The sequence below is a fragment of the Pituophis catenifer genome, unplaced genomic scaffold, assembly GCF_029215685.1.
Source record: "Pituophis catenifer annectens isolate HBS135680 unplaced genomic scaffold, rPitCat1.0.hap2 SCAF_2, whole genome shotgun sequence".
Taxonomy (NCBI): domain Eukaryota; kingdom Metazoa; phylum Chordata; class Lepidosauria; order Squamata; family Colubridae; genus Pituophis; species Pituophis catenifer.
Window position 1 is genome coordinate 190,654,186 of NW_027256882.1, and position 24,972 is coordinate 190,679,157.

The 24,972-nt window shown below is 37.2% G+C and overlaps 1 protein-coding gene across 1 annotated transcript in view; it reads right to left on the reverse strand.

The window, feature by feature from the left end:
- ADGRL3 (adhesion G protein-coupled receptor L3) overlaps positions 1 to 24,972 on the reverse strand; it is a 425,730-nt gene that overhangs the window by 39,411 nt on the left and 361,347 nt on the right. Inside the window, exon 23 of the mRNA XM_070938393.1 lies at positions 24,866 to 24,962. Coding sequence (XP_070794494.1) covers positions 24,866 to 24,962 — 97 coding nt within the window. The remainder of the gene's footprint in view (positions 1 to 24,865; positions 24,963 to 24,972) is intronic.

Sequence of the window (24,972 nt, forward strand, 5' to 3'; positions counted from 1 at the left end):
CAAGGAATAATGGTTCTTTCCTAAATGAAGTGCAGTTGGTTGTTGGAGACGAGGTGCAAGTATAACATATGAACTTGCTGGTCTTTTCTAGAATGTTGATCATTAGGGAAGGCCAGCTTGCTAATGCAGCTAGCATAAAAACTGTCACAATTAATCAGGATAAATAATTTTAATTATTGTCCTAGGGATTTCTCTCTTACCACCACAGTTTCTCTGCTTTTTAGGGAACTGTGATAGGGCTAATCAACAGTCATGATTATAACTCAGATTCGAGGGCAAATCAGTGAACTGCCGAATTCAATATTCTCCCTCCCTCTCTTCCACATCATGTAATTTTACATAAATGATACAAATATTTTGTGTATGTGTGCCCATGCAAAACTGTGACACTTTGTCTGCATAGAAATATATTGGGATCAGAATTTTGTGTAACTTCAGAATCAGTTGTAGAGGACTTTATTGGAGTACAGATAGTCCTCGATTTATGATCAAGATTGGGGCTGGAATTTCCACTGCTAAACAAGGCAATTGTCAAGTGAGTCATGGCTGATTTCATGACCTTTATTTGCCACAGTTAACTGAATCACTGCAATTGTTAAATGAATCATGTCATTTAAACCAGGCGTCTCCAACCTTGGCAACTTTAAGCCTGGAGGACTTCAATTCCCAGAATTCCCCAGCCAGTTGAATTGTGGGAGTTGAAGTCATTCAGGCTTAAAGTTGCCAAGGTTGGAGACCCCTGGTTTAAACATATCCAACTTCCCCTATTGTTCCTGTTTGTCGGAGCTGACTGGGAAAGTCACAAATGGCAATGATATGACTCTGAGATGCTTCAACCATTGCAAATACATGCTGGCTGCCAATTGCCTGTATTTTGATCATGTGACCCATGGGGATGCTGTGATGGTCATAATTACAGGGACTGGTTGCAAGTCAATTTGGACAATGCCATTGTAACTTTGAATGATCGCTAAATGAATGGTTGTAAATTGAGGATTAACTGTAAAATGGATACAAATTGATCCTGAAAACCAATCTGAAGAGCAGAATGAATCCAGAGAAAAACTTCAAGATTTCACAATCTACTATCGATTTAATATGGGAACTTCAACATATTGGTGATTTATTGCAATCTTTAGATGGAATGAAACACCTGTATATCAGGAGAGCATTTACCAAGAAACTCAGATTTAAATATTAGCAAGATAAGCCCCGAGATCACATTCAGCCAAACAGTGTTTTCTGAAATTACATATAAATTCATGTGAAACAAAAGTAACTTTGTGTAAAAAGCTTGCAAAGCTAACACATGATTAAATGAATAATTCTGCCATTCAGTTTGAGGGCAGGGACCATGTTCCCTTTTTTTTACAATTAAATCTCCAGCTGAAAATATGTATTATAACTTTAATATAATAAGGTCCAAATTAGAATGAAGATATTGTACAGATGAATACATTTGTACTGTAACGTTGCAGTTCTGTATATGCTCATTTGGGAATGCACTGTCTTTTAAAATTTAGTGGGACTTCTTAGCAGACATATGTAAAATTTTATGGGGGAAATTTAGTTACGATTTATCTGGTATAAAAATTAAGGAGTTGTAGTATCTTGTAACAATCACATAATATTTGCAAGGAAAAACTTTCAATAATTTCTTATGGTGTTATACAACACAATTATCCATTCTTTTTGGATTTGAGTCAATTTTTGACAATAAAATATAGCATATGAGTAGTGTTATAGACTGAATAGTTGCTTTTAGATGCAATTAAATTCAAAATTTAAATTTAAATTTCAAAACATAAAATACATCTGGGTGAAAGAGAAATCATTATCTACCTATTTCAGCATCTTGGGGTGACTGCTGTGAACTATATTTCAGGCAACTATTGCAAGGTATAAAACAATCTTAGTTGTAATTAATAATATCTATGCATTAATCTGCAGGATAATGAGGTCAACTAATTCAATCCGGGTCACACAGAATGGTATACTAATCAATTGTGGTTTTTAAAATGAAACTAGTGGACAATTTGCTAATATTCAGCTGTATTAATTTCAGTGGAATGTAAAGACAGTCAACTTCAATTTATTACCATTTTTTGAGGGAGACACATCTAACTTATACTCTGTCCTCCTCTAATTATGCTTTAAAATTTGAAAATAAATGGTAAGCATCACTTACCTTGGCAGCATTCCTGTTTCTCAAATGAATGATTGACAAATAAATATACAAAAGATTAAATGGATAGAACGGAAGAGCAAATAAAAATGAATATATATATATATATATATATATATATATATATATATATATAATTTGATTAATAGGATGAAAAAATATTTTCCAAAATTAATTTGGGCATTTTGCCAAAAAGCCTGGAAAAAATGGAAGGAGTTTGTGAAATGCATGGGGAAATATTTGTGTTCAATTAGAAATAAAGAAAAGAAAACAGAAATAAAGAAAAATTGTGTCTATAAAAGCACATCATGGGACTCTCACTAAAAAAATGAGAGAAACTCCACTACACCTGGTGTGTTGTACATGCTGACAGAAGGGTTGTTATAGACGGCCGATTCCCCGAGCAATGTGTTATAAGGGTTGTTAGTGCCATGAGGACGAAGGAGAGCATTGGTTATAAGATGGTTAGCCATGGCTCCTGGAGCAGCCAAGAGAAAGACAAAACAAAACAAAACAAAAAAGCAAAAAAATGTCAATCAGGCAAATTTGAATTAAAAAAAAGAAAAGAAAATATTCAGACTGACAACAATTTAAACAGTCCTGATTAAAAACAGCCAGTTATTTCAAGCGGCAAGCTAAATGCCATCAAAGCAGACACTGCCAACAATGAAGACAGAAATGGATTGCGGTGATGCAAAACCAACTTTTGAGAATGTAAATTGAAGAGTTACTCTGCATGCTTGCCACATTCAACCCTTGTGAGAAACTTGGTAGAAAAAGCCAAACAAATATATGGAAGACAGCCAAAACAAAATAGCACAATTAACACCATCATGTGAGTCACAATTTTTCTTCAGAGTTCTCTAGGTTTTAGGCAAAATTATTAAGGATATTCAATTAATAGCACAAAAAGTAAAAAAAAAAAGATTGCTTTGAGTAATAATGCTATAAGCTTCATTGTCCTTTTCTAACAAGACCTCCCCTAGGTCAGCTTGTACTTCTGGTGAATATTTTGTGATGATACAGAAGCTTATTATACCACATTCAGATATTATGGTTTCATATTCCATATTTACAGTTCTGTTCTGTTTTTTTTTTTTATTATTTACAAAAAACTAACTCTCAAACTTGTTAGTAGCCAACATTGGCAAATTTTCCTGATTGATTGTCTGATTGTGTGCCATCAAATTGTTGTTGACTCTCAACAACCAGAGATATATTTTCTTCATGATGAACTGTCCCTAATCTCGTCTTTGAACTCTTTCAATGGTGCACTCAACAAGGCCCAATTTGTATAAAGACTACTTTACTCTTAATATAAAGTAATCCACCCAGAAATAACACCCAAAAGTTATTTCCCTTCTTTATAATTCAGCGATCACAGATAGGAAAACCCTTATCTAGACAAATTAGATTCCAGACAAGATTGATATGAGCAAAATTAAAAAAAAACCAAAAATAATGTTTTTGCCCAGCATGAGAGTAAACAAGCAAGTTCCAAAGTCTGCCTATATAAACAGCCTGATTAAAGATTATTGTCTTGTTGTGAAGCTTTCCTTTATTTTAACTGAGTTGGAATGGGAATTGCCAAACATTTCAAGAATTGCTGTTTTTTTAAAAATGGATCACCTTCTGTCAATGATTGGCACAAGATGAGATTCTGACATAATTCCAGGATGCTGGCCTTGTGCAAGAAATAATTCTGCAGGGCCAAAAACTGATTGATGGTATTTGTTCTGATTGCAGGCTGTCCAGTTGACCATAAAATGCTATAGGAACTATAGGAGAGGAAAGAATGGTGACAATAATGATATAAAAGTATACTGTACAAGGTAAACCTTTGAGGTGGGCTCTGCTATGTCAATGTTAGATACATTATAATAGTACAAAAAAATTAACCTGGAGAAATGCTCAGTATTTTGGCAAACTGAACATGAACCTCTTTTCCTTTGCCAATGACTATGAAAAAAAGTGAAGGCATCCTTGGTGCTCCAATTGGAGGCCAGTGAAAGGGGCATGTTATGATTAATTTTTTGGAAAACTGGATGTCCCTCTACCAAATTAAACCAAGCAAATGGAACTCCAGTATAGAATTTCCTTATTGGAAATATCAGCTGACCATCTATAGTGCCTTCCATTCCTAGTGCCTTCCATTCCCAAATAATTGTAGAATATTAACTTGCATAACAATAGCAACAGCACTTAGCCCTCTCTAAGTGGTTTGCACTTTGGGTCAGCATATTGCCCCAACAATCTGGGTCCTCATTTTACCAATCTCAGAAGGATGGAAGGCTGAGTCAACCTTCAGCCGGTCAGGATCGAACTCCTGGTAGCCAGCAGTGAGTTAATGCATTTGCCTGTATTCTAACCACTGCACCAACATGGCTCCTCTCCATGCATATCCCTATTAAGTTAATTTGGATTTGAATGATGATGTTGAATTGAATTTGTAGCCCATTGTTCTGTTTCATTCAACACTGACTGCATCTTATACCGTAATAATAAAAATACAGAGTACAACAATATTAATGCAATTGAAAATAATACCAACATTAAAATCAATGAGTGATGTGCTTTTATCAACTTTCTAAATCCTGGAAGAAGGGAAGAAGCAAACTGCTTAGTGAGTTCCACAGCCTGGGAGTCAAAAGGAGAAGGTTGTTTCCTACAGACCTGAACATCAAACTTCTGATAATGGGAACATCTTCAGAAACTTCCTGCTGATCAAAATAATCTTTTCCCAAGAGCACAGGGTGATGTGCAGAAGGCTCTCTGATGCAATTTTGTATTCATAGCAACAAGCCTGTGAGATAGTGACTATCCTAAACTCACACAATAAGCATCCATGGCCGAGGCTTGAGTTGAACCCGAGTCTCTTTATGCAGTTAATTGCTGTACAACACTAAATGTGGAATGGATGTTTTTTACAACATTGACAAAAGTTGTAGAGTTTTAAAACAACATGTTTTAAAACTACATTTTAAAATAAAAATAATTTGCATTTCAGTGTTTCATTTTGAAATTAATATTCTTATTTTAGCAGTAAAAATTGAGCTTAGTTGCCAAGATTTACCAAATATGCCATTTTCCATGGTCATGCAAATCATATGATTACCAAGTTATAATTTATAAATCTAAACATACTCACTTCCCACCTTTATTTAATTTTTAGGAAACAATGATTTATGGCAGACTCCCCAACCTATTCTCCTTTACAATGAGTTGGATTACAGCTCCCATCATTCTTAGCCAGCATGGCTATTCCAAGTTTAGCAGGTTGGAGAAAGTGATTTACAGTAACAATATGCATAAACTATGATGGAACTGGTTTGGATGAATACTCATTGCACTGAGCATAAAAACTCATTAATGACTTCCAAATGTTCAAACCATTTCTGCTTTAGGATGAAGAAAGAGAGAGTATTAAAAATTATTTCAATATACATTTTGTGCACTAAAACAAGTGTAGCAAATACTAAATAAAAACAACAACATGATATACAGAATACCAGACTTGAAAGGGACCTGGGTGGTCTTCTAGTCCAACCCTCTGCTTAAGCAGGAGACCCTATACCATTTGGGATAAATGGCTGTCTGATCACTCCTTAGAAACCTGCAGTGATGGAGCACCCACAATTCCTGAAGGCAAGCCATCCCACTGATTAATTGTTCTCACTGACAGGAAATTTTGCCTTAAATCTAGATTGGATCTCTCTTTGATAAGCTTCTTGTCCTGCCCTTAGGTGCTTCGGAGAATAGGTCAACCCTCTCTTCTTTATGACAGCCCCTCAAATATTGGAAGACTGCTATCATGTCAACCCTAGACCTTTTCTTCATTAGATTAGACATACTCAGTTCCCACAATCATTCATCATATGCTTTAATCTCCAGTTCCCTAATAATCTTTGATGCTCTTCACTGCATTCTTTCTAAAGACTCAACATCTTTTTTGCATCATGTGACCAATAGGTCATATTCCAAGGGTGGTTTTACCACAACAATATAAAGCAGTACTAACACTTCACATGATTTTTATTCTTTCCCTCTGTTGACACAGCCTAAGACTGCATTGACGTTTTTGGCAGTTGCAGCTGATCTGTTTCACTTATTATTGTAAGATATCCTGGCTATGTTTACAGTAATTACCTGAATACATATAACCAAAATGCATGAGGCTTGGATGGAAAGAAGTCTGAGCAATAGGAACAAAAAAACTCAATCTCTAGTATATTCTCCATATACTCTCCATCTGTGCTATCAACTTTAAATGAACAGAATAATTTGTTCAAGGGATGTTTATGGGCCATTTGTGGTATCACTTGAAACTACCACCAGAAAACAATCATTCATGCCATTCTTTAGCTGCCCAGAGACCTTCCCCAATTTTCTTTTAAAAGAGCTTTCTTCATGCCTATGCCTTCATGGTATTTCTATCATAACTTTTTAGAACCCTATAAACGTTTTGAAATTTAGGGTATGAGATAGTACAACTTATCTTAACTCATCAGGCCAAAGAATTTGAGCCTCTGACCTTATCCCTTATCCTTCAGTAAAAAGTAAAAAGATTATTTATTTAAATTTATTGGCTGTCCAGCACCAATGGATGCCTGCTATATTACATTTGATACATTTAAAAGCCTTTAATACATTTAGCCTGGACTAGTCAGAAACTGTCAGCTGATTTTAAGTTACAAGTAGTCCTCCTTTAGCAACTGCCCTGTACAACAACTTTCACAGTTATGACAGTGATGAAGCCAAGCCAAGCCAAAATAAGATCATAAGCACAATCAAATGTTTACTTAGTGACCATTTCACTTAATGGCTGAGTTGCTGGCCCCAATTATGCTAACTAAACAAGAACTACCTGTAATTGGCAGTATGATTAGTTAGCATGAAAGATTTCCTTCCCGGCTTGGGATGGGGAACAGACAGTTTAGTTCACATTAAATATTTTTTTCTCTGGTGGGACGGGTCTATCAGGGCAACCTGGTCTAGCCAATTATGGGACGGACGGACGGACGGAGCTTTCCGTTTTCGCCTTTCAGCCCCAATCCAGGGGCCTTTACAGGCAGTCGCTTTGAAACATAAATTTAAAACATAAAATATAAATTTAGTTCACATTATATTAACTAATCTAGTTAAATGATTAAACAATTACATTATTATCCCTCAGTTTCCGCATTTTTTTCTCTTCTCAAAACATGATGCAAAAAGAGAGCTGAAGGGGTTACTTAGTTCATCTAGTCCATTCTGCGCTCAGTGTTCCTTTCCTTTGCTTGAGCACATCTTGTGAAGGAAAAATCACCACTATCCTTGATAACTAATTAGGGTACTTTCCTTAATATTAGAAAAAGCACAATCTACCCTTTTGTATCATAAAAGCATTATTTCAGTTCCTGTTTTCTGGAAAGAGTCTTTATCTTTTTATGTGTGACACCAGACCTGAACATTTCTATTGCTTCTCTTCTTGGTCGATTATCCTGAAAAGAAAATATGCCTTGTTCTCTTACTCTCTTTATCTTTATAAGGGCTTGTTTATAATCCCTGATCATCCTCCTCGTTTTTTCTTTGCATCAGTTCCAGCTTTCTTAAAATGTGGTGCTCAAAACTGGAAGCAGTAACTAAGAGGGGCTCTAATCACTTCCAAAGAGAGAGGAAAGAATATTTCCTTTTGATTTGAAAACTCACTGATGCAATCCTGCACCTGTATTTCCCTTTTAGCAGCTATATCTATGGATTTATTAATATCTTTTGATTATTTTCAGATTAAATAAATTTCCAAATATATTTCACACACAGTTATCAAGTCATCCTTATCCTATATCTGCTTTCCTTTTTAAAGTGAAGACATTTGCTTTTGCCTTTTAAAATAATTCATTCTATTATTTCTAGTCCATTTCTCTAACCTATCAAAATATTTTTTTTGTTTCTGTCTCCTTCAGTATTAGCCTTCCTTCAGTATTAGTATTCTACCTGGTTTTGTATTAACATCATTTTTGATAAGGTTTTCCTCCACTTTTTCATTCAAGGTATTAGTAAAACTAAATAGCACCAATGTTAAATTTGAGGAGAAGCTTAGCTTGCCAAGAGTATTTGTGTGTGTGTGGGGGGGAGGATCCTGGAATAATGAGACATAGCTGTAAAAAAGGGAAACACATTTTTAAAACTCTCTCTCTTTCTTGTCCAAATTATTATCACTACAGTCTTGCTGGGCAAACCCCATTTCATTCATTGTTTGTAATCCTGGACACCTTGAAAAGGATTTAAACAGGACTAAGAATAAAGAAAGACAGTGATGATAGTTAGCAGATGCAAGTTGATTCCTTAGCCTTTGGAAAAGATACCTGAGGGAGAAAATGATGACTTTCTTTAAGTGCCTAACAATTTGTTCTCCATTCTCTCAGAGTGCAGGATATGGAATAATGGGATGTGAATAATGCTCCCTTTCCAGAAGAAACGGGTCAGTCATTGTCAGGAATGCTTTATAATGCTACACTGTGCACATAAGCCTTGAGGCATTTATGGGCTTAACATAAAAGGCTAAAAGAAACAGCATATATAACATTAGGAAAGAAATAGAATCACACATCTACTTACTGTCCAAGAGGAATATTTGGGTTAATGCTCTTATTATTTATTTGATTTACATTTCATCCTCAATTCTTTGACCATCTTAAATAATATACTGTACCGCATGTTACATTAAAGGTGAAAATGCCAAATAAATGGAGTTTTCTAACTATTAATGGATTTCTAAAATACCTAGGCAACTTTTCTAGGCGACTTTGTCTTTTACACTTATGAAGGAGGAGAGCAATTTGATCAATTTTTGTTGGCATGGGAAGGCATTTGAGGGCACTTTTAAGATTTAATGTAATGGCCATGCTCTTTCTTATAATCCTTTTGGAATAGTAATGCTATATAACACATTGACAAACAATTGAGAAAACTCGGGTCTTTAAAGACATGTATATTGTACTTAATTACATAGTGGCTACTTAGAATTTAACACATTCAGAACAAAGATTGGTTCTGATAATAGCAAAAAATAAGATGGAGGAATACCACATTTTCAGATATAAAGGATTGTATTTCAGAGCCAAGTGACTTAATTGTAGTCATTTGAAAGAATGATAAATAAATAGTAATGGTGGGGGACTTTATTTAACTTGAGATTTGTTTAAGGCAAAAACTGATCAAATATTATAATTCCAGGAAATCTTGGACCACTCTTGCTGACAAAGAACGACACAAACGATCAGATATCCTTGATCTGATTCAGAGAGAAGACTTAGAGTGGGAAAGGGCATCAGGTAATGGCAGAGTGCTTGATTTTATAGGAAATTAAAGCCGAGTTATCAAACACCTACTTTGAATTTTAAGAAAACATTATAAACAATAAATGTCACCACAAGTGGCAGTTCCTAGCTAACTAGTTTTTAAAAAAATAGGGAAGGTCAGGCTTGGTTAGTATTTAGCGGAGAACAGCGGAAATCTGAGGGCTGTACTCTGCACAATCAGGGAAGAAACCATATCTATAGAGGATTGTGACTATACTCTTGGCAAGAAAACTACATGGATAGACACTTATAGTAATCATAACATATTGTTTCAAGAAGGGAAAGAAGGAAGTCAGCTGACTAAGTTGAAAAGCTGAAAATCAGCCCAGATCCATATTGGAGATGAAAACAGGAACTTGTGAACTAAGAAGAATGTCTGAAATTAAAGAATTACAGCAATTACAGAGCTTGTATTGGGAAATGAAATGCACAAAATCTGCTAAGGTTACTGAGATGCTAACAGCAACAAAAATGGCCAATTTTGACACATTTCAAATAAAATGTGAAAAGAAACAGTAGCTCAGTAAAGATGTCAAACAGCAAGCAATTAAAAGAAAAGTCAGAACTACTCTACTTCTATTTTCATTGAATCTTATCTGATAAGAGGTTATATTTTCCTTCAAGCAATTGTGAATTGTAGATCGCAGAAGCAGAATTTTACTTTACTTTACTTTTATTTAATTTGTATACCGCCCTTCTCCCGAAGGACTCAGGGCGGTGAACAGCCAACAATAAAATACATATATACAAAATTTAAAAAACAGAACTAAAATCGAATTAAATAATTTGGCCCAGACAGATTAAAACCCCAATCAATTTAAAACAGATTTAAACTTTGAAAATTAAAAAATATTGAAAATATTAAAATTGTTTAAAAATTGTTTAAAAAGAGGGAGAAAGTTAGGCCAGGCCTGCCTGGTGAAATAAAAAGGTCTTTAGAGCGCGGTGGAAGGTGCGCAGATCCGGGATCCTCCGTATCTCCGGGGGGAGCTCGTTCCAGATAATAGGTGCCCCCACAGAGAAGGCTCTCCCCCTGGGGGCCGCCAGTCGACATTGTTTGGCCGATGGCACCTGGAGGAGCCCCTCTCTATGAGAGCATACCGGCGGGTGGGAGGCTATTGGTGGTAGTAGGCGGTCCCGCAAGTACCCAGGTCCTGAGCCATGGAGCGCTTTAAAGGTGGTAACCAAAACCTTGAAGCGCACCCGGAAGACCACCGGGAGCCAGTGCAGCTCGCGCAGGAGGGGTATTACATGGGAGCGCCATGTCGCTCCCATTACCACCCGCGCGGCCACACTCTGCTCCGGATGCTCCTCAAGGGGAGCCCCATGTAGAGAGAGTTACAATAGTCCAGAGGGGAGCTGACGAGGGCGTGAGTGACCGTGCGTAAGGAGTCCCGATCCAGAAAGGGACGCAACTGACGAATCAGGCGAACCTGATGAAAAATCCTCCCAGTCACGGCCGTCAAGTGCTCTTCTAAAGACAGCCGTGAATCCAGGAGGACGCCCAAGTTGCGCGCCCTCTCTGTGGGGGCTAATGATTTGCCCCCAATAGTTAGTGATGGCACCAACTACTATATCGGGACGTCGGAAACCACAGCCACTCGGTCTTGGATGGGTTGAGCCTGAGCCTATTCCTCCCCATCCAGATCCGCACGGCCTCCAGGCACTGGGACATCACTTCAAGGGCATCGTTGGGGTGGTCTGGGGTGGAGATGTACAGCTGGGTGTCATCAGCGTACTGGTGGTACTTCACCCCGAAACCACGGATGATCTCACCCAGCTGCTTCACATAAATGTTGAACAGGAGGGGCGAGAGGGCCTCGGAGTCGACCTCTGCCTCCCTGTCAACACAGACTGCGACCGGTCAGAGAGAAAGGAGAGAACCACTGCAACACAGTGCCTCCTACCCCTAACTCTTCCAACCGGTGCAGCATGATACCATGGTCGATAGTATCAAAAGCCGCTGAGAGATCTAATAGGACCAGGACAGAGGAGCACCCCGTCCCGAGCCCTCCAGAGATCATCTACCAACATGACCAATGCAATTTCCGTGCTGTACCCGGGCCTGAAGCCCGACTGGAACGGATCCAGATACGTCGTTTCATCCAGGTGCTGGGGGAGCTGTTGTGCAACCACACTCTCAACAACCTTCGCCACAAAGCGAAGGTTGGAGACCGGACAATAGTTTACCAACATTGCCGGGTCCAGTGAAGGCTTCTTGAGGAGAGGCCTCACCACCGCCTCTTTCAAGGTGGCAGGAAAGTCACCCTCACCCAACGAAGCATTTATAATCCCCTGGAGCCAGCCTCGCATCACCTCCCGGGAAGCCAGCACTAACCAGGAGAGGCATGGGTCCAATAAACAAGTGGTCGTGTTCAGTCTGCCCAGAATCCTGTCCACGTCCTCAGGGGTCACAGGATCAAACTCATCCCAGATAACATTCTCAAGACCTGCCCCAGTCCCTCCCCCTGAGACTACCCAGTCAGAGTCCAGATCGTCCCGAATCTGAGTGATTTTGTCATACAGATACTGACCAAAATCCTCAGCTCTACCCTCCAAGGGGTCCTTCCGCGCTTCCTGGTGGAGCAGGGAGCGGGTCATCCTAAAGAGGGTGGCCAGGCAGTTATCTGATGATGCAATAAGAGCAGCAAAATCCTTCGGGAGAGGGGGCAGTATAAAAATTTAAAAAATAAAATAAAATAAATAAATAAATAAACAACTTGAACTCTACTTACTAATGAAGTTCCACCTGTTCTAAGGATTATTTTATTTGCATTGTTTGCCACTGCTTTCTGCAGGAAAATAATTGTCTTAATTTTAGGGTGTTATTATTATATATGCATTTTTATGCTTTTATGCTGTTTATGGTTTTTTTAATCACATGACCACTATAAAGTTATACACAAGAATAAAGGAAAAAGAAGAAGAATGTAGGTGAATAACTGAATATGTACATAGTGTCAGTGGGAGAGATGTGGTTTCTGTGGTCATGGTTTGCGGTACCTGACATGAAATGGGCTGCATCTCACAAGGACTTGTAAAATTATATTTGGCCAAGCTTAGTTAGCAGGACTTACTCAATTGTGTACAACTTAGAGATGAAAATCCTACAATAAGCACTTGTGCACTGGAGAAGGAAGAGAGTATGTTGTTATAATGGGTCTTATTAAACATTCAGTGAAAAATCAGAAACAATACTAGCTCATAAAATGCACAGCTTTTGTAATGTTCACAGTAATGTTAAAATTCTTAACATAAGAAGGCATAGATTTAATAGACATAACAGAGACCTGGTAGGATGACTCCCATGATTCAAATATTGCAAGTGAAAAATATTATTTATTCAAAAGGAACATAAACAAAAACAAAAAGGGAATGTACAGGCTGAGTGCAGTCAAAAATATATTTTGGAAAATCTCAAAATGTATTTTAATAAGTCAGAGCAAGATAAATAGGATTACATAGCAGGAGAAGATGAAGGTTTTTTAAAAAAGTATAAAAACAAAATTGCAAGCAATTCCAATTAGGAGAAATAGGAAGGACAGCATAAGAAGTCAATGTGGCTGCACAAAAATTTACTGAAGATCTGAAGATAAAAAAGGATACAGATGGGAGATAGAAAGAAGGATAGATCACCAAGAAAGGATACATATACATAAGCTGCAGAAATGGTATCAGAAAAGCTAAACTTATGTTGAAGTGAAGTTGGTACAGGATGCCAAACAGAACAGAAACTATTTAATTATGTGAATAAAAAAGAAGACAAAATTTTAGTATTCCAGCTGTTTAATGAAGAGGACAAAATGCTAAAATGCAACAGGAAAAAGACAGAGCTACCCAGCTTTTATTTTGGCTCTGTGTTCTCCAAAAAGAGGGCATATATTCCACCAGGCAACTGTGAAGAGGAACATGAAGGGGCAGAAATGAAACCTGAAACTGACAGAAGATTGTCAAGGAATTCTTTGAATGAGGGATAGGTGTATTGCTTTCTAGTGTATAGAAGGACTTTGCTGATGGTCTGGCTGATCCTTAATGTCTGATCTTCGAAAATCCCAGAGATTGGATGAGATGCCAGATGACTGGAGAAGAGCAATTGCAGTCCCTCTCGTCAAAAAGGAGAAAAAGCAGGATCCAGCAGCACAGAGCTACAGTCACTGTAGCTGGGAGAATTTTAGAGAAGACCATAAAGAGACTGATTGAGAATAACACAGTGATTACCAAAGGTCAACATGGATTTGTCAAGAAGAATTCCTTATTTTCTGAATGGAAAATTTCCTTAGTAGATTGTGGGGATTCAGTAGACATTAAATATGTTAATTTCAGGAAATCTGATTAGGAAGCTAGTTAAGTATGGATTGGATAGCATGTCTATTACATGGATCCACAGCTGGCTTGAAAATCATACTCAAATAGTGTTCATCAGTGGTTCCTCATCAAATTGGAGAGAGGTATCAAGTGGGGTGCCACAAGGATCAATCCTGGGTCCTTTACTCGTCAACAGTTTCATTAATGACTTGAATGAAGAGGTGGAGGAATGCTTATCAAATTTGCAGCTGACACAAAACTGGGTGGGATAAATAATACCCTAGAAGACAGAAATAAAATTCAACATTGATAGGTTAGACAATCTAGGTTGAATATCTAGAATGAAATGTAATAGAACATGCAAAGTTCTACTCTTAGAAAAAAGAAATAAAATATATTAGGTATAGGAAAGGGATACTTATACTTATGAAAAAGATTGATGATGTATGTATTTTCCTCCAACTCAGTTCTATAATTCTGTGAAAGTAGTAATCAAGTAATATTGTATATATTGTATATATATGGCAACTGCACAAAGAACCTGCACACTAATTAATCCAAGAGAATCATATTTTAATAGTTAACAGCTTTAGTTTAGCTTTCAGAATGTGAAATTAGAATCTGTGTTCTTTTAAAGATATCTTTTAACATTTAATTCTGCAAAAGGAGTAACCAAGAATACTAAATACTAAAACTTTAATATATTTTTTCTACATTACTGGAAAGAAGCCATTACTACTTTAAAGATGGCCTATTGATAATTTGTACCCAGACATTTGCAATACTGAATCCTATATAGTTTGAAATCCTGTATGCTGTATATTTAATGTTAGAAACTTATTTCAGTCTTGGAAATATCTATTCAACCAGCCTGTAATGCTCATCTGAGGTATGAAATCAGGAGTATGAGGCTGGAAAGTACCATAAAGAAAATTGTACAAATGAAGAGAAGACTGAGGGAGATACAGTAGAAACTCAAATAGGGAAACTTGCAAAGAGGAGAAGGAATGCCCACAGGGAATCACTTCTTCCATTTCTTCCCAAAAATACTAACATTAGTCCATCATGTTGTATTATGTTATGAGGATCAGGACCAAAAGGGACAGGACAAGATTTCTGAATTTGTTTATCTGAAATTGGACCAAAAAGGGGCACAGTCTAAAGCATGGAATGAACTGACACCCACTGTCAGAACTAAGAAAAAACAGATAGTAAAGAAGGTAGCAAAAGGAGTTTTGACAATGATGCAATAGAAAGATTTGGAGATAGAAATAGAGATTTCTGAATCCCTGACAAAAGGCATGTTGGTGGGCCTCTTTTTATTCTTCTGAGTCAATGATGGGATTCTACCGGTTCATCCCAATTTGGGTGAACCGGTAGTGATGGTGGCAGGAGGCTCCGCCCACCTGCCTGGACGTCATCACAGATGCTCTGCGCAGAAGTGCTGTGCGTGAGCAAAGCAAGCGCAGACGCACGCTCACAGTTCCGAACTGGTAGCGAAGGTAAGAGGAACCCACTACTGTTCTGAGTCAATGGAAGACTGCTTCTTTCCATTTTATTTTTATTTCAACAGGATGTGGAATCAGTTAGAAACATAAGTAATTATGCATCTTTCACTCATATGTCTGAAACTATAGAAGATAGCTAAGGCACGAGAAATAGGTCTGACAGCTATTCCATGGGTGGGAATGGAGATTGGAGACAAGTCCCCAAAGTTTGGATGAGTAGCTAAAAACATCTGAAAGGTGAGATTATAGGCCTTTTTAATTCATTCTGGCAGGATGGGAAACTATCTGCTATCATCTAAGACAAAGCACACAATGACAGTGCCATGGGTGGTAGCTTGTTCTCATGTTTCTGAGCATTCAAAAGTCAGAGGTATTTTATATATGAAAAGGAAAACAAGCATGAGGAAAATAAATTGGAAAAGTAACTTTTTTCACATTTTCACAAGAGAAAGCCAGAGAAAGAATTGTGGGAAGTGGCTCCAATCAAATTTTTCCTCAGCGACCTAACATTTCTTGTGATGCATCTGGGCAAGACCGTGGTCCATGTGGGTGATGCATAAAGACTAAAAACAAGGATTTAAAAAGCCAACAAAAAACTATTTGTGCATTTGAGCAGAGAGAGTGGTTTTGCTGGGTGAATTATACCATATGCCACTTACAGAAACTTTGGCTACAGTAACAGAAAATGTGATATGTGCTTCTGAAAATATTTAAGTTTCATGAGATACAAATCAGATTACAAAAGTTTTACTTTAAGTGCTTTTCAGAAGCAAGGTCTCCCTGCTTGGATATGGATTTAATTTACTGAATTCATTAAAATATATACACAGCAGTTATTTTCTCTTGCTATTGTTGCCAATATTGTTTTGTCATTTACATTTTACAAATATTTTTCACTTCACATAGAATAAAGTCATCAGATAGTCAGAGATGGATAAAGATACTCATATATGTTATATTCACAATTACAAGAGCCTACACGTCTTAGAATATTTAGAATCTCTTAGAATAGTGAACAGGAATTTTACCCAATCTTGACATTTCTGTGCACCACAAAAAGTAGAAGGCGGAATGCCAAACTACTATTGTGTTTTTAGTTTGACATAATAGCCAAAAGTAAAGGAATGTTAAGTTTGCATTTATAGTCAGAGATAGGGTAGGTGCAGTTGTGGCTGGTGCTCAGTTGGGCTAGTAGGGCAGGGTGGCAGAAAGAGCCAGGGAATTCACAAGCAAAGCCAAATGCTTTGGTTGACTGCCATCCTTCTGCCTTGCAAAACCCACAGAGAAAGGTATTTTCAGAAATTCCCTACTGTGTTTATTGTGTGTGGTTTGAACAACATGAAAGGGTTATTCTTCTACTCCCAGGCTCACTGCTGTAGTCCCAGCAGCTGTCATTCCACACTCTTGGTCCCTCCTTTCCACCCGAGCAGCTATCATTTCATTCCTCTCCATTGCAGGAAGCTTCTATGTTACCTTGTTGGCAGCGTTCCTTTCCTTAATGTAGTCAGTTTTTGTGATCTGCCCCTTTTACCCAGGCTGGCCCACGAGAAAAAATATCTATGTGGTCTTGCTCCTCTTCTCAGCAGCCATCAAGGAAAGATCCAACAGGGTTTCTGTAGCACTTCTCATTCCCTACCTGGAAACAGCTGCCACTACTTCATTTCTAATACATGCAGTATTTATTTGGATAGCCTCAGCCGTGTGAACTGATATGGTACTCAACTCCTCCCACTGTTTCCAACAGGCCAGCCAGTGCTGTGGCTCCAAAACTCTGTAAGAATCTTGCCTGCATTCCTGTTCGCACATATTTTAATGTTATAAGAAACCCAGAGTTGCCTTCTAGCAAGATGGGCAGCAAACAAATTTAACAAACAAATGAACAAACTGCCTCTAGTTTGGAGTTTATGCTTCTTCCCATTGGGCTGGAATAAATAACTTGTTGAGATCATCCTTGCCCTTAAGTCATGCCAAAAGAAATTCCAGAAGAATATATCAAAGCTGGAGTAAATGAGCCACCCAGTGACTCAAGCACATCTACCTATTCAATAAATCTCCCATCTTTTCACTTCCCTCAGTCTCAGCCTTTTTCCCCACTGCTGCCAAAATCCTTCTGGCAGAAGATCTAAATCTCTCTCACCCTGATTGGAGGTGGCAACTACTCTTTGTACATTTTTTTAAGGATTGTCTATTGGCAAGGGAGGGTTTGCCCTTCTGGGCTATTTTTCCTGTCCTGAGCCACTTCTTGTCTTTATCTAGTGCAGGGAGACAAAAATAAAATTCTGCCTGCTTGACCCTGCTTTGCAATAGAACTTGAAAGAGGATAGGCAAAGCTAGGCTATGGCCTAAGCAAGGCCCAGTTTCCCTTTCACAAGTAGAGGAAATAAAACTTTTGGGAAATAAACAGTAGGTACATTGTGTTCAACACTAGTTTCTGCCTGAAGGGAGCAAGTATGGTGGTGCCTTCCTTTCCCTTCCCTTAGTTAGCAGCCTCTTTTGGAGAGACATTTCGGTTTCAAGGAAATTCCCCCTGGGCCAAAGCAGAGTCGGAGGTTATCCAGCAGCTGTTTTCTTTCTATTTATTGGTCTGGAGAAATTGGGAAAAGGAGCTTTATCTCGCTGCGTTCCTAATCACTAGGATCATGCAAAGCTTTGTCACTTGCTTGATGCTTTAAACAAGCCCCTTCTTTGAAAGCACTTGACCAAATAGCATGGTAGCAATATACAGTCACTGCATTGATTTCCTTGTCCTTCCTGTTCTGTGTTGTTCAGCAATTCCCATTCCTGCAAGAGCCCTCTGCTCATGACTGTTGAGGCTTTGTGTCACATGAAGTACACCCTTGAAGCAGATTGTGTTGCCATGACAAGGAGAATCACAGAGCCTTGTTCAGGCAAGCCCAAGCCACTTCTCATGAGTTTACAAATTACCCTCCTGGTAATTGTTCTGAAGTTTTAAAAGGAATCATGCAGACTGTAATATAATTGTCCCTGTGAGAGCTAAATTGTTGAAACATCAAACCACTGATACCTTATTATCCAAATGATTTCGATTCAAGCCACATAGCATAGGATAGTTGTGTGTGTGTGTGTGTGTAGCATTTATGTTATATAAAAGCAATATATGATGGAAAATAATATTCAAACCAAACAAAAAAAGCTGATGTTACTCAATGCAAAGGAAAGCAGAGCTGATACAATGTAGTACCCAAGTTAGGAAATTATAGGCTCAGCTCTTATCTCTGCAAAGTCACTGGGACATTTCTTCTATCTACCCCCCCACCCCCAATACCCCAAGTGTAATGCAAGGAAGATGCAGTCTTATTTTGTGAGTTCTTTGAGGGGACTCAATCAATGGAAAATTTGGATTACACAAACAAAGCCCCATATACAGTACATTTAACTGGGTGGTGTGTAAGTTTGAATAATTCATTTAACTTCTTCATGAAGCAGCTGTATCTCAATAGATTACAATAATTTTAGAATAAGAAGCAAAGGGTAGGCTATTTGGATCAAAAACTAAACCCAACTCTTAAAAGATAGCCATGTTAGTCCTCTAGGGCAGGGAAATTTCTACACTTCAGAAAGACTTTTCTTATGGCCAAATCAAATGCTACAACTGTAGGCAAGCTAAAATAGTTAATTTATTTTTTTAGTTCTGAAGCAAAAGAACCAGAATTCACTTTATTCTTCCTTCTATTACCATAGCAACCTTCCATCCTTTTTGTTGTAATTCCACGCCAATACACTTTCTATTTTCCCCCTTATTCACACATAACTTTCATTCATCCATCTGTACTCTTTCTCTACCACTCACATTCCTATACAACTGCCTGTGCATTTTATATAACCATAAACCGACACATATAATGATTTATGCATATTGTATGCACAAATCAAATAAGAATTTTCATTTTACAATAAAGATAGAATATAAAATCAGATTGTCAGATGGATTGTCAGCAGCTGGCTAGATGATAAGGAGGGGAGCAGCAAATGAAAAACTCACTGAAATAAGTGATCAGACAGAATTCAGGGTATTTAAGGGGTGGGGTATCTTTGGGTAAGGAAAAGGAGACAACATTAGTGAAGAAAAATGGGTAAGGAAGGAAATAGAGAAGATGATTATACATTGCACACAATTTTCCATGCCACGAGCTTGGCAGAGACTAGAAAAACAAGAGGTTTTCGGATGAATGTGCCTGAAATTTGCTGTCTGCTCCCTACCAGTAGGATTGCATTTTGGAAGAATTCCCCTCTTTGCCATAAATGAGGGTGAACAGGTACCCAAATAATCAGAATGATTAACTTGCCTGGTTTTAGGCTTTCTTTGGGGCAATGAGGTTTCTAAAAGCCACTTAAAAACCCAAGCAGAAAGCCAAGACTGTGACTGCTCCTGACCTAATTCCACCCCACACCCTGCCATTCCTGCTCTTTGTTTCTTCTGCATATTACCAACTACTATCACCTATGGGTGTGCAACAGAACTGGATATTGTATAGGCTTTACCAATATAAATTTATGTCTACTACATGGAGGTTTGGGCCATAGAAAAATAACTGATCTTGGAAATAGATAAAATCACATAGCCTTGCAGCTCTTTTAAACTACAATCTCTACAATTTGTTCTGAGAATTTTAATCTTTGTGGTCTCTTTATGCATGTTTTAACTGTTTTAATTGTCTATGGGATTTTGTAAGTCACCTAATATCTAATGACTGGGTGGCCCTAACAAATTTAATAAATTGAAAGATTTTGAAATGACTTAAGAAGGAAGGCAATAATTGAAACATGTTGAAAAATAGTAGTTTAAAGGTGAAAAAACCACAACTGGATTAGAAATCCATAAACCCCTGCATTTTATTTGTTTTTAAAGAGGACAACTAGATAGTTATGGGCATGTCATAGAACTTACAATATTTAAGCCTAAAAATATTTATGTCTTTCTTGCTTCATATTCTCAGGATCAGAAGCTGCTTCAGGTTCTCTTCTGCTATTTATCTGCTTCCTAAATGTGGCATCTTTTCCTCATACATGCTGCCAAATAATTTACTTAAAACGGTAAACTGGGAGAAAGGCAGCTAGGGCCCCCAGCGAGACAAGTCAAGATGCGAGTGGTGATGATCCATGGCTTAGAAATGCTTGGTCTGCATCTAGTTGGGGAGAATGCTTTTTAAAAGGCAGTAATTAATATTGCCATCAATATTTACACTTTACATAAAATAAATTTACTCTTTGAATTTACTTCTATTATATTTGGAAACATAAATTATCTAAAGGAATCTTTGCACTTTAACATGAAAATTTAGTACACTATCTTCTTTTTAGCAGAAGTGTTAAGAAAGGCTTCCTGGCTGATAAGATTTTTTTTTCTCTTAGCACGGCTATACGAATACTTACTTCAAATGTTATTTCTCATCTGAGGGGAGCAGATTACATTTTAAGTGAGATTGACAGAGGCTAATGGGGAAGCAGATATGGTTTTGATGTCATAGCTGTGTCTAGCAAGATGAGTGGAAGAAAATTGAAACCACAACCTTGTGGCCATAGCTGCAACTAATTAGTAAGATGCTTGCCCTCCCCAAAAAAGAGGGGGAGAGAGTTTGTAATATTTTAAAGTGAGACATGTCTTTTAAACAGTAATGCTTCTTCTGAGTTCCTCAATAGTTAATTTTTTTCCAAAATTACCCTGAAAGTTCAAATAGATAATAGGTACTGTCCTATGGGAACAGACATATTGCAAAAGGTCAGATGGTGATTGAATGTTAGTCACATTCCTGATAGATAGATAGATAGATAGATAGATAGATAGATAGATAGATAGATAGATAAGATAGATAGATATAGACGGGGGGGGAATCATTAGATTGGCCATTGTTGAGAATTCTGGGGAATAAAACTTTAGATATGTGGAGGATACTGAGGCTTGGGAGGACTGTCACAGAAAGAAAATATTAATTTCAATTAATGAATTTACAGAAAAAAGATTCTCACTTAGGTCTCTCTATGTTGGGAGACCAGCTAGATTAGTTACTGTAGACGATCAGAAATGGATTTCAGAAACAAAGATAAATGTCAAAAGAGCATGTACTGTATGTGGCTCAGAATTTAAGCAATAGAAAAAAATATATATTTGGTTAGCTAATGAAAAGGTGGCAGGGCAGAGATGGTGAATAAAAGTAATTCTAAACACAGACAGCTTCCTAATTCACATGAGGTTAATACTACTTTTATCAAGTGGCTACATGCAGTTGAGTCCTGGTCTGTTCTGTGTGGTCGTGCTGAGAACAATCTTTCAAATCTCATTGTCCTATATCTCATTTGCTTTTTATGCTCATTTAAATTAGAGAGGTGTCTGGGGTGGATTTGTTTCAAATCAAATTTATTTAAATCATGATTTAAATCACTAGTAAAAAGGCTTGATATAAATCAACTTGATTTAAATCATAATTTTTAAAGAGCAACTGTCATCTCTGTCCCGCAGCAGCTCCTCCTCTGACCCGCTGTTGACTCACTGCCAGTCCCATTCACTTTAAAGGGATGGCTAGTGATGCGGCAGTGACACAACAAGGTGAGGGACGTGGCAGGCAGCAGGTGAGTGGATGCCCGCTAACAGGCGCTGCCATGATGGATCTGAAATGACAGGTGGTCTTTAATATTATATTTATAATATAATATAATATAATATAATATAATATAATATAATATAATATAATATAATATAATATAATATAATATTATATTATATTATATTATATTATATTATATTATATTATATTATATTATATTATATTATATTATATTATATTATTATATTATATTTAATATTATATTTATATTTATAAGCTGCTTAGAAGATTTCACTTTCATTTTTACTGCTTGCCCTTCATTTAGAGCCTTGTGGTACAGATGCATTTCTCTTCAAACTATTATACAGTTTGTAGCGTACATAGATTTGTCTACCCTGAAGATGACATTTTATTTAATGGAACGTGTTACTTGGAAGCTTGACAGATTTGCAAAACAATGGGATAAAGGAATATTCCTGAACTTTGTTTTATGATTTATCTCATGGTTACTGTGAAATTGTGTGAATGCATCAATGCAGTGCATGTTGTCTCAGCTTGCAGAGCTTGGATTCATTGAATGAGTTTACCAAAAATGTAAATATTGCAGAATATACAGCCTCATGCTACATAACTAAGCTCCATTTCATGCTGAATAAACTAAATTATTAATGTATCTTAAACAGAAATCTATCTTTAGATAGATTTTTACTCCAAAAGCATTTTATTAAAATAAATTTGATAAAAATAAAAAAAAATCCAGTTTTCTGATTTTTTTTTTAAAAAAATCATCAATTTTTATCCAGCCTGGAGGCGTCTATATTAGCATCTTCTGCAAATTTTTGTTAGTTTTTTTCCTTCTGGTTTTCGAAAGATTTCATTCATCTCCATCAAACTCTTATTTCTTACTATTGCAATATCTTGAACTTGAAGAACAATTTTTAATAAATTTACAACAATGATGATTAGAAGTTCATAGCAGAGTAATTTAACAAAGGAAGTTAGTTCCAATTTGTTCTCAATAAGGTAGCTTATAGTCCACTATAAGTCTTTTCCAATAAGGTAGTCTTTTCCAATAAGGTAGCTTATAGTCCACTAGGTGATTATAAAGAGACAATGAAGGGCTGTAGTTTGAGGCTAATACACATCTAACAAGGAACACTTGCTAAGTTTGAATGAGTTTGAGTCCAGAGGATGAATTATATCCTAACATATAGAAGACACTGACTGACAGTGTTGTCCATTATCTTTCAAAAACCCTGGACAACAGGTGAAGAACCAAATGACTGAAAGAGGGCAAGCATTGTTTGTTCTCCAAGGAGAATATGGGAAATTACAGATAAGAGTATGGCATCTACATGGGAAAATTATAGAGCAGAATATCATGCAGTGATATAAACCCTTTGGAAACAATGCAGTGATTATCAGAAGTCAACATGGAATGGGAATCACTGGCTTTGTGAAAAAGATGATGAAATTTTAGTTATAATTATAGTATAACATTGGCGTATAAAAGGCAAACACGGGTTGTATCAATCAGGTTTCTGAATCACAGGACTATTATTTCCTGTATTCTACTAAGCTCTTCTTAAGATTTTAATAGTGTTCTGGGAACCATGCTTAAGAAAAGTTGAGAAAAAACAGAACAATGTCACCAAAGGACAGTCAGAAAAGTCATTGGAATAAATGAAAAATACTTGGAAGAACTGCATAAGTTCAGCCTTGAAGAGGCAAGAACAAGGAAAGATATGGTAGTATCTCAAACATGAAATATAATTATGGTAATCTCAGGGTTTTTTTTTTCTGGCTGTAGTTTTAAATTAGAGACCCATCTGTTCTCCGTTACAGCTATTGAAGCTAGTGTAGCATGAGTAAAAATGCCATTATTTTCATGGCTCTAGTTCTCATGCCTCCAGAAAGGTAACCATTCAGAAAACTGCCATTACTTACATTTCCCCCCAGAAGACTAACACCCATCATCTTGTATCATTCTTGGGATTTTCAGAGGGGAAAAAAAAAGGCAATGTGAAGTGACACCAAAAGACTCTAGCTTTGCCTTTCAGTTTTCAATGGCTGTTTCTCTGTAGCCAAAATCTGATCAGAGATTTCAGATCTCTTTTTCAGCACTACTTTTACCCTCATTCTCCCACACAAACATACACTTACCCTCATTGCTGCTCCAATTAACCTTCCCAGAATCTTTGAGAAAGTTGTTTTCTAGAGCTAGTGATCACTGATGGTGGTGGCGGCAGAGAAAAAGATATAATGTGTGTGTGTGTGTGTGTGTGTGTGTGTGTGTGTGTGTGTGGTGGGGAGAAAATTCCCTGAGAGGAATGTTTTTCCTATCCTCAGAATTCTGGCACATCTTTTAATGGAGTTCGGAACATTGGTTTCTTTGATTTTGGAAAACTTTAATTTTAGATCCAATGTTGAGGCTGGCTGAAAACATCTTCATTACATTACTACATGTAGATGATATTAACATGGATTTTCCCCCTGACTTCTGAAGACCCCAGGAAGGCTATGCTGGGAAAATGGCATAACTCCACATTATGCAGCAAGTTTTCCCATTATGAAACTTTCTCTTGCACTTCAGTGTTTAGCAGGATGCACCAATACCTTTCATGGATGGCAGTTTAGCTCGACAATATTTGTCTTGGCAATAGCAGTAACATTAAGAAGACAGATACTTTTATCTGTCTGACCTCAAAACTATTCTGCCTCACTGCCGCTACTCCTTCTGCAACTAACTTTCAACAACATTTAATATCCATGTTAAAGAACTGAGAGAAAGTTAAAAGAAGTATTTTCTATTAATGAAATACAGTGCACAATGGATCTTTTATTCTGTGGTAACATTTTAATTCAAGGGAACAAGATGCTACATGTTGCAAGGTTAACAAAGCATTGCTGTTTAGATTCTTCATAATTACAAAGGTCATATGTATTTGAAAAGTCCATAATTACCTCTGTTAAGTGATGCTGAACTGTTTATATCACCAGTGATGAAGGAGGATTCTGATTGCTTTCGAACAGTGTCATTCCACATCCTGCGAATTCGGCTCTGCAGAAGC